General features: G+C 44.1%; 1 protein-coding gene across 1 annotated transcript in view; it reads right to left on the bottom strand.

The window, feature by feature from the left end:
• Positions 1 to 154: 154 nt before the first annotated feature.
• The window catches only part of TSGA13 (testis specific 13), a 16,808-nt gene continuing 5,791 nt past the window's right edge, over positions 155 to 11,171 (bottom strand). The window contains exons 3-7 of the mRNA XM_006752704.1: positions 8,261 to 8,332; positions 7,115 to 7,336; positions 2,082 to 2,215; positions 1,391 to 1,515; positions 155 to 324 (exon numbers count right to left, since the gene is read on the bottom strand). Coding sequence (XP_006752767.1) covers positions 155 to 324; positions 1,391 to 1,515; positions 2,082 to 2,215; positions 7,115 to 7,336; positions 8,261 to 8,332 — 723 coding nt within the window. The remainder of the gene's footprint in view (positions 325 to 1,390; positions 1,516 to 2,081; positions 2,216 to 7,114; positions 7,337 to 8,260; positions 8,333 to 11,171) is intronic.

Raw genomic sequence — 11,171 nt, 5'->3', positions numbered from 1 at the left:
CGTGGTGATCGCTGCTGCAGCGACGGGTCGGAACCCCCGGCCCACCTTTCAGCGACGAGGCAGCCCATGCCCGCAGTGGGCAGCATGTGGTTTTATTGGGTTGACATGCCCTGGACAGCGTCTTCTCTGGCCTCTCGGTCCGAAGGGTTTATTTTTACGTAATGACCAAGGTCTTGTTTAGAAACCACTGCTTGACCCTCCCGTTGCGGAAGGCACTCTGCCCGGGCGCGGTTTTGGTGGGCTTCATGTCCAGGAGCGATGCAAGGGTTAGCGGCTCCCAATCCTCCTTCCCGGTCGGCATGGCCCTTTCCGACTTCTTGGAGACTGCAACAAAACACAGGGTACCTTGTGAGTGTGGCTCTCCCGAGGGTCCAGAAGGACACTGGACATGAGGCATGACATCGACCCACTGGGAGGGAGAGTCAAGTGGTCTTTACTCTTAGTAAGAGCACGGACTACCGTTCCCGACCTTGTTTGTAGCTCTGGATTCCTTCCCTTCCTCAAAACCCAGTTTAAAGCACTGCCCGTTTAGGGTCTTCCCCGTTTAGCCTCGCCCCTCTCAAATGATTCCATCCACAACCACATTGATATTCGTGTAATTCTTATAAGGTACAGTCACTTTTATATTCTTATACCTCTTAGCCTTTTCCCGAAGTGTGTTGGTTTTGAGTCTCAACTGTCTATTGAGTGCTCTGAAATTCTTCAATGGGTCCCAGCTGCCTAGTGGAGAAAACCCAAGCCCTTCATATAACCCAGGCCCTTCATAACGGCCCCATAAACGTTCTTAAATGAATGATCATTTGTAAGGAGCATTCTCATTATACCTTCCTCCATTCCATGTCCCCCACCCCCATGTCCTGCCTCATTGGGAAGACACTCCTGGACCTCTGAGACTGACAGACTGACTTATCCTTTGGCCCTTCTAGAACAGTTTTTCTCACGTGTGATATGCATACTGCTGGGTAGTTTTAGGTGATACATAAACATTTAAAATTTTAATTATGAATTTGATTAAATGTCAGGGGGGAAAAACCTATGTAATTAGTATATCAAACCCATGTTAATGATATGGTATTAATTAGGACAAGAAAAAAATCATTAAATAAATAATAGGGCAAATAACTTATATACCAGAACTTTTAAAGCAGTAGGTGAGGCAGTTTGGGAAGCACTGTGCTATGGCATCTTGAAATTTGAAGATTTAAGCAGAATTCAAAACTTAGCACCCCTTGAGCCTCTATCAGTTCTTAGCTTCTGTGCTACAACGAAAAATAGTCTCCACAACCTCCATGAGAGATGGCGATTTGCCCTTAAATCTCACCTTCATACGTTGCCCCTCCTGCCCACATCTCAGTCCTGTAGGCCACTGCTTTGAAAGAGAGGTGCTTACCATCTTTCTTATCTCTTCCATCGACTTGAGCAAAGGTGAGCTGAGGGAACATATTTTTCTGCTCCCTCAAAGTGCAGACGGTTGAATACTTCCCTTCACTCTTGAAATCATTCTTGGTGGAAAACCTTAACAAAGAAAGCTCATTTAGTAAATCCCAGGGTTGGGTGTTAGTGGAACCAGTCACTACGCTCGCAGATTCAGGGGAGGAGAGAAGGCGACCACAGGTGTTCCTTGGTACGGAGTGGGACTACTGTTCATGAAAGGGAGGCTTCTAGAACCTAGCCTGTAAACCTTCTAAGGAAGCTCAGAATCTCCTCTCTCCTCTCCAAACGGGATATAGGCTGCTCGTAGAATTAGTTTCAAATAAAATCTCATAGCACAGTGTTCCTATGCTATAGCCCTTATCATGCACTGAGGGGGGTGGGGGCGGATTTTTTCCTTTTCCTCAAATCATAGACCTTTGGCTATTTTTTTCTTCACTCTTGAAAATCCTTCTTAGTGAAAAACCTTAGCTCTGAAGGAGTTTCTCTTAGGGTGTAAAAGATACTGGGGATTGCGTGTTATTAACATACAGTTGTACCTTTCTATACCCTAACAAGCAAAAAGTATTAAATCGTATTGAAAAGACATGGTAACATGAATAAGGAAGTGATGGGAAAGAAAAAGAGAACAAGAGCAGCCAGGACTTCACCTAAACAGTTCTTGTTTGGATTTTGCATCCTTCAACAGCGTCACAGGGAAGACTGGCTTCAGCTTAGGTATTAACCTTTTTTTCTGAGGCAACGGGTGTACGTAGGTCTCACTGGGTTTGTGCTGATAAATTTCCTGCAGCAGAAGAAAGAAGAGAGAGTAAGGGAGTCAACCAAGGACCGCGGGACTTAAAGTTCTGGGACTAAGTTCCAGTCCCCCAACACAATCCGACCAAACATGTCGGAGGGAAGAAGGCACTCAGAAACTAAAAAAAGAAGAAGCAGTTCCCAGTGGGCTAATGCATGTTTATTTCCTTGCCAGATGACTTGTCCAACGCTTTGCCAGTTTCCTTAGTACTTGATTGAACTTGCCCCCTGGCCCTTTGAAGAGAGCGGTGGAAGAATTTACCCGGTTTTGAGAAGGATTCAATTAGTGAATTGCTTAGTAAATCAAGCATTTGATAATAAGTTGGGGGAAAAATTCATAGGACTCTACCTTTCTTTCTCAGAAATGGCTACCTCATTCACATTCTCTTCTCTGAAGTGAAGAGGCCACCAAATGCAATGTTTTGTGATGTAATAATGTCATCATTCTCAAAGGTCACAGAGTCAAAGACTTTCAGAAAGGATAGTAAAAGTCATCTAGTCTAACCATTTATCTGACACTCATTTCACCTACACACTATCAAGTGGTCAATCTTCCTATACCTAAAACACCAACCTAGCCTGCTAGTTATGGCTCAATGGTTGAGCATCAACCTATGAACCTGGAGGTCATGGTTTGATTCCTGGTCAGGGCACATGCCTGGATTGTGGGCTTGATCCCCAGTAGGGGCATGCAGGAGGCAGCTGATCAATGAGTCTTTCTAATCATTGATGTTTATATCACTCTCCCCCTCTTCCTTCCTCTCTGAAATCAATAAAAATATATTTTTCAAAAACCCAACCTATTTCATCTTTGATTAGCTGATAGCTGTAACTTCTAACTTATAGTCCTAATAGAACTAATGCAGTGTCTCTTCCACAGAGTTCTTAAAGAATTTGAAAAAATCCATCAAGTTTCTCCTAAGCTATCTCGCTATCTCATCCAGGCTCAACATTGCCAATATTTTGAAATTTTCTTTATATGACATGGCTTGGGGTTCCTACTCTCCTGATTTATCTCATTATAATTCATTTGAGAAAGTTACAATTAATATTCTTCCCAATGTGCAGCAATCTGAAATGAAAACAATATGTGAGATGTCACACTTGCAGGACACGTCCCGTCACCCCAATAAAGTGTAAGATGTCATCAACTCTTCTAAGAGCCTACTATTCAAATTACTATCTAAACTACACTATCTAAAACCACCACTCACACCCATCCTGCTCAATTCCTTTATCCTGCTTTGTCTTGGCATTTATCACATGCTTACATTAACTGTATGATTGCTTATGATCTGTGTGTCTACCTCACTAGAATTAAACTTCATTTGGGTGAACTTTACTTTAGTCACTGATATATTCTTATTACCCATAACAGTGCTTGGCACATAGTAGATGTTCAACAAATATTTGTTGAATGAATGAAAAAAATGAATGAATGACCAAACTACTTAATTGATATATATTGAGCTTTTTCTTTCAGAATTTTAAAACCTCTTTAAAAAAAAAAAAAACTTGCTGCTGAACATGGCCTTTTAATTCTGTACTCATCCTATATAATAAAAGGCTAATACACAAATTGTCCTCTTGACCAGGAGTTCTATGGGGAGTTCAATCGCTTGCTATGATATGCTCTGACCACCAGGGGGCAGCGAGGAACATAGCGGGTGTTGGCAATGTGGCGCTGGCAGTAGGCGGCAGTGGAGGTGCTACCGGCCCTGATGGGCCCTGATGAGAGCGGGACTGCGGCAGGATGGTGGAGCAGGTGATCAAGCAGCGCCAGGCCAAGGTGGGTGTGAGCGGGGCCTGATCGCCCTGCTAGTCGACCTGTAGACAGTGAACAACGGTGGTGGGGCGGGGGCTGGGCCACCACCTGGCTTCCAGGCACTGAGGGAGCTGGGCAGGGGCCTGATCGCCCCACTGATCCCCTCACAGACAGCGATCAGCCGCAGCAGGGGACGGGGCTGCCACCTATCTCCCAGGCACTGAGAGAGCCGGGCAGGGGCCTGATGACTCAGGCGGAGGGGAGCACGCAGGGGCCGAGATGCTGCCCAGGGCCCAGAGGTCAGCTGGGACCTGCCCTTCCACACCAGACACTCATGCTTTGATTGCCGGCCAGGCCTAGGGACCACATCCATGCACAAATTTCATGCACCAGGCCTCTCGTTCTCAAATACCATCTTTTGAGGAACAGGCATCCATCCATCCAAGTTACCTCACTTAATAGGAGTTTTATTGTAAGAGCACATGTGCCTAGGAAGTAAGACATAGCTAATAATTTGGCCACAAAAAGAGCAGAACCTGAACAGAGTTAGTTCTCATAGCAGAAAAACAGGAATTAAGAAGTTATTTTGAATCCAAGATAGCACTAGTTATGTAACACCACTGCATTGAGTTTATGTATCTTGATTCTACATCATATTATTAATGTCTTTCCTACTTCTTCCTGCCTGCTTCCTCCTCTCTGTTCACTCCTTACCCTTATACCTTTATACCTTTTTTCTATCTATAGCTTCTACATATATATAATAAGCCTAATACGCAAATTGTCCCCTTGGGAGTTCAACCGGATGACCGGGAGTTCGATCACTCACTATGACATGTGCTGACCACCAGGGGGCGGCACGGAATGAAGGAAGGCCCCAGCCAGCAGCTGGAAGGCCCCAATCAGCCCTGATCTCTGACCAGGCCTAGGGACCCTACCCATGCACAAATTTTGTGCACCAGGCCTCTAGTTCATTTATATTCCCCTATCATTTCAACCTGCCCCTTTTCTATTCTTATTGTCTCTATACTATCAGAGAGAGAGAGAGAGAGAGAGAGAGAGAGAGAGAGAGAGAAACATCAATGATGACAGAGTATCATTGACTGGTTGCTTCCTGCATGTTCCCCACTGAGGATTGAGCCCACAACTTGGGTATGTGCCCTGACTGGGAATGGAATCGAACTGTGATCTCCTGGTTCATAGACTATCTTCTTTATGGCTTCTCTATGTCCTTTCAGCTTCCATTCCCACTGCCTCAATATTTTCCTTTTCTAGTTCAGATACTGTAAACAAGAATCTGAATAACAGGGATTTGGGTTGTTGGTAAGTTGGTTAGTTTCATTTTTGGTTGATTTTTTTTTGGTAGAGACCACCACAGGTCACTATTATGAATTTTAATTTCCTGCGTCTGGTGTGCTTTTCTGGTCCTAGCTAGGAGTAGAGGACCAAGTCTAGTTACACAAAATAAGACCTCGTAGGGCAATGGTTCTCAACCTTGGCTGCACATTAGAATCACCTGGGAATCTTTTTAAATTCCTGATTTCTGGGCCTCATCCTCCGGAAATTCTGTTTCTTTGTTATGGGGTGGGGCCACAACAAAGGTGGTGGGTTTGATTCCTTGTAATTTAAAAATAAATAAATAAATAAATAAAATTTTTAAAAAGAGCAAGAGACACCATAGGCAAGATATTAGTTAATTAACTCCTTTGTCAGCATATAACTTTGGATACTAGTATTTTATCTTCTATTTGAAAAGAAATCTCTCACTGCCATTCATGTAGCAACTAAGGAAATACTAATTCCACATTCACTGCACTCTATTATAAGAATACTAATTCCACCCCCAGCTTCAAATTTAAGTATATTCTTTTATTTGTACTTTCATTTATTTCATTTAATTTCTTCTTGTTCTATTAGGCCCTTTCTCAAGACTATCAAGATTTGTTTTTATTAATTGACTTTAGAGAAAGAAAGACATTGATTTGTAGTTCCACTTATTTATGCATTCATTGGTTGCTTCTTGTATGTGCCCTGACATGGGACCGAACCCACAACCTTGGTATATTGGGACACTCTAACCAACTGAGCTACCTAGCCAGGGCTATCAAGATCTTTTTTAGATCCTGATTCCTTAACCTAATTTTCTTCACTTCTGCTGTTGATGTAGTTCAATTCCTCTGCATCTCTTACCTTGATGATTGTAGTAACATCATAACTAATTTTTCTGATTTTTATCTCTTTCTCCCAACCTCAAAAAAAAGGATATTTGATTATATCCTTTTATCTTCTGCCATTTACTCTCTTACAACTCCCTAAATGTGCCTCGCTTGCTCATGTCTCCATGGCTTTGCCCTTCCCTCTGATTGGAATATTCTCCTGTTCTTTGTCAGGGGTCATCTCTTCTGTAAAGCCTCTCTGATTACTCCTTTTCTCTCAGCAGAACTACTGTGAGCTCTGTAGCCTGTATATTCTCTTATGATTCATATATCTTGGTATATTATAATGACTCATTTACTGATCTGTCTCTCCTGTGAGACTCCAAGTTCCTTCAAGATAGAAACTGCCCTATACTAGTAATCATCTTTATATTTTAGTTCTTAGATTAGTGTATGTTCACTGATTGGCTACCAGATTGGATTTGAACTTTTTTAGTATGTAAGAGAGTCCCAAATGTCCGGATACTGTTATAGTGAATTCCCTGCTCTGTTCCTCTTCCCTTCTGACACCTACAAGCAACAGGTAGAAAGTATAACCCTTTACTCCTTTCCCATTTAGGTATTCATTCCTGTTCCTTAGTCTTCATTTTTCAGTTTATCCTTTGCTATTTTATATTCAACTTGAAAGCCGATGGCTAATTTACACTTTGTTAACAACAAACTATCTTTGGCAAAGGAGAAACAATCTCAAATTAAGACTCTCCTTTCTCTGTGCAATGAAGTTTCATGACCCAAACTTGTCCAGCTCTTTCTCTCAGTATTTCCAGGCGCTACAGATTCTGTTTGGTGAAGCACAGGGCAAAGAATTAGAGGGAAGAGGTTGGCTCCTGAATACCATGTGACGTTAGCTTCCTTCTTCAAGCTAATGCCTCATTCTCCAGGGCCCTTACTTAGGGTGCCAGGAAACTTCTGCAGGTGCCATTACCTTGAGCAGTACCTCCTTGGAAAAGTAATGTGGCTCGGTGTCCTTTCCTTGTTGCTCTATTGAGGGAAGTGGGTTGTTGGTCATTATAAGTATGGTCTTATCTTGGTCATACTCTGCGACTTTGAGCATGAAGCTTAACATTTTCCTGTTTCGAGTCACACATTTCTGCAGTGCGGTGGGCTTCAAAGGCTCATAGTACCGGCTCTGAGCAGACGGACAGAAAGGTTTCCAGAGAGACAAAGGGATTAGATCAAGAGAAGGTTAATAAATCCATTGGCTAATCTTCTGCCTCTGTAGGGTAGGGACAGAGGCTGGACAGGGGCTGGACAAATCTGCTTTGAAATAAGTTTATCAGAAAATGTCTGGCGCTCACTGGCCCTTTCTGCCCTCAGAGTACTCCCCACACATTGCCGGAGGGGCTGCGGAAATGACATGGAAAGCTTTCCACAATCAAGAAAGGGGACTTAATTCTTCTGAAAGGGTGTAACAGAATCTGTTCAATACAATGGGGCAGAGAGGTTTCTCCGTGAGATCTCGCTGGTCTTCTCTAGCTCTCTGAGAGGCAGAGGCTAGAAACTGCCAGGGACCAAATCTCCTAGTCAAGGAGTTTGGAGGGTGGGGGCGACACCAACATTCTCACTCATGAACGTTTTCCCACAGGCACAACCGCATTACCATGCATAATAAGCACAACGTTTTAAAAGGAAAAGCAGTCACAAAAGACAGCAAGTCACTGAAGATGTGGGTGGGGGCAGAGGCAGTTCCACTAAATTTGCTTTTCTGTCAACAGGGGGACAGGGAGGAAGGGAGAGGGAAAGAATGAAACACCTTCTGATTATTAATAACTTAAAAAGACTATTTCAGCTACAGGGACCGCCTTCTTCCCAGTACCTTCTCCCTCCCTCGCCGTGGCCTTTCTCTGCACTGCCTCTAGCCAGTGTCCCAGGGCAGCTCTGCCTCCCTGACCCCGCAGCCTGTGCAGTCACAGAGGTGGCAGCACTTAAAGGCCTATGGATATTCTGTCTCCAGCTTGAACCCCACTGCTGGGACTTGCTCTTAGGGATCTCGGGGCGGATTGGGGCGTGGGGGGAAGAGGGGGTAGGCACAGGGGAAAGCTTTTCCACCTACCAATTTTGGATGGACCGTGTAATACCGAAGGTTCTCTGGAACAAATTTTGATTGCCCGGCTGCATAAGAAACCTAGAGACAGTAATAGAAATTAGTGGTTTCTAGCGGCAGGATCCTAAACAATATCCCATTCCTGACTCTCACTAAAAGGTGGCGGCAGCTTCAAACGAACGAAAGGGAACAACACTGTGCTTCATGGTTTGCACCCCGGGTTTCTGGAATGAGAGCCACAGCGTGGAGAGCTGCGTTCTGAGACCGCCTGACCGGGAAGCTTGTCCATGGACATGGGGACCAACTTTATGAAAGGGCAGGTCACGCTGTTAGGAGGTGAAGTAGACAAAGGCAGCATTAAAGGGCAGACCGGGACCAGACACTGCACGGGATCACACCTCCTTCTTCTGCCTTTTCATTTCTTTGGCAGTGAAATCAAGTGAAAATCAACATGTAACTTGCTTTCCACCTCTTTAAGGAGAAAAGGAAGTCACAAAAGGGCGATAGCTTAAGGCAGTGGTTCTCAACCTTCCTAATGCCGCGACCCTTTAATACAGTTCCTCATGGTGTGGTGACCCCCAACCATAAAATTATTTTCGTTGCTACTTCATAACTGTAATTTTGCTACTGTTATGAATCATAATGTAAATATCTGATATGCAGGCTGTATTTTCATTGTTACAAATTGAACATAATTAAAACATAGTGATTAATCACAAGAACAATATGTGTTTCCCGATTATATATGTGTTTTCCGATGGTCTTAGGCGACCCCTGTGAAAGGGTCGTTCGACCCCCAAAGGGGTCTCGACCCACAGGTTGAGAACCGCTGGCTTAAAGGCTGTGAATGAAAGGAGCCCTGGGGATTGCTGCCAACTGAGCTGGGAGCCGACAGGCTCACAGAGGAAGGGAGAAACAACATTTTGCATTTCTGAATGTTTCTGTGGCACGTAATTCTCCCCAAAATGTTACCAAAAATAACTGAATGTTCGGTAAGACTTCTGTCTGCCACTTAGTATTTTTCGGCTGGTGGTAGTGCTGGTGAGGGGCAGATTGAGTGTCCTGCCTGCTGGTGGCCCAGCCTCAGGCTTAGCCCTAAGTTACCTAAGGATGAGTAAATCAACGGGATGAGAATCCAAAGCAAAAAAAGCTGAGTACCCTCCTGCAGGCTTAGCAAAATCAGAAATCAGAACAAGAGGGAGGAAACATAATCCTGTATTTGGGCCCTAAAGATTGCCACGTCCCCAAGAAGGTGACGTGGTAAGATGGGGTACAGAAGAAAGGGAACACACACTTGAAAGGGCGAATAAAGCAATCAGGTGAACAGAGAAGAGGAAAGTAGTAAGAATGGGGCCGATGTGGGATGAGGACAGGCCATTATTATGCTCCAGAAAGAGAATGTCAGGAGCTGGCAATTGCAGGGAGTTGGGAAGGACAGGGAGGTGGTCTCGCAGAGTCACTCCACACATCGCTTTGGGAGGGTGGGGTGAAACATGGGACAAATACAAAGATGCAATAATTTAATTTTATTACCTTTTGGAAAACTGAAGTCCCTTTGTTCGAAACAAAAGCATATTGTGAAAAACCTGCTTCACAGATATACTATATAAAATACATACTTAGAATAATATAGAAGTCTCAGAAAAATGTATTTCGGGGGAAGATGTAAAGGCTTGTTTTCGGGGGAAGATGTAAAGGTTTTTTAGAACATAAGTTATAGTCCTGGCTGATGTTGCTCAGTGTTTAGAGCATCAACCCACACACTGAAGGATCATGGGTTTGATTCCCAGTCAAGGGCACATACCTGGGTTGCAGGCAACCAATCAATGTCTCTTTCACATCTATGTTTCTCTCTCCTCCTCCCTCTCTCCCTCCCTTCCACTCTCTCTTTCTAAATAAATAAACGGGGGGCGGGGGGGGTAATGAATTATAGTGGGGAAGGTCTCTGAGCAAGATGGTTTAGCCCTGGCTGGGTATCTCAGTTGGTTAGAGCATTGTCTGGATACACCAAAGTCGTGGGTTCAATCCCCAGTCAGGGTATATACAACAATCAACCAATGAATGAATTAATAACTGGGACAACAAATTGAAGTCTCTCTCTCTCTCTCTCTCTCTCTCTCTCTCTCTCTCTCTCTCTCCCCCCTTCCTCTCTCTCTTTCTCTCAAATAAATAAATTTTAAAAAATATGTTTTCACTCCTGAATTTTTCTGAGATAGTGCATCTCTGTTCCAAATTAGTCTCCAGTAGTTCACAAAACCCACAAGAGTGTCCAAATTGGAATATGTTTTAGTTTTATGTTGAATAACAGTATCTCCGGCCAATAAAATAAAAGTTGGCCTGAAAAAGATCACTTAAATAGAATAAACCTGGGGATGCAACCAAACTTTTGCTGCAAGAGGTGGCCATGTGCCCAGCCAGCATGGTTGAGCACCAACCTATGAACCAGGAGGTCATGGTTCAATTTCTGGTCAGGGCACATGCCTGGATTGCAGACTCGATCCCCAGTGTAGGGCATGCAGAGGACAGCCAGTCAGTGATTCCCTCTCATCATTGATGTTTCTATCTCTCCCGCTCCTTTCTTCTCTGAAATCAATACACACTCACACACACACACACAGTGGCCAGATTATTGTGCCCACCCCATCAGTACTTCGTCGGGCCACCTTTTGCCTTCAATGCTGTGGCGATTCTTCTTGGCATTGACTCCACGAGATGTTGAAAGGCGATGCGAGGAATCTGACACCATGCCTGATGAATAGCACTGTCCAGTTCTGTGAGGTTTGATGGTTGTGGAACCAGCTGCCTGATGGCTCTTTTAACTTCGTCCCACAAATGCTCAACTGGATTGAGATCTGGTGATTGTGGGGTGGGGCCCACCTAAGCAAGGTAAAGGCTCCCTCATGTTCTTGAAACAACTCCT

Source organism: Myotis davidii, unplaced genomic scaffold, assembly GCF_000327345.1.
Source record: "Myotis davidii unplaced genomic scaffold, ASM32734v1 scaffold1290, whole genome shotgun sequence".
Lineage (NCBI taxonomy): Eukaryota > Metazoa > Chordata > Mammalia > Chiroptera > Vespertilionidae > Myotis > Myotis davidii.
This window is presented reverse-complemented; position numbering and strand designations above follow the sequence as displayed.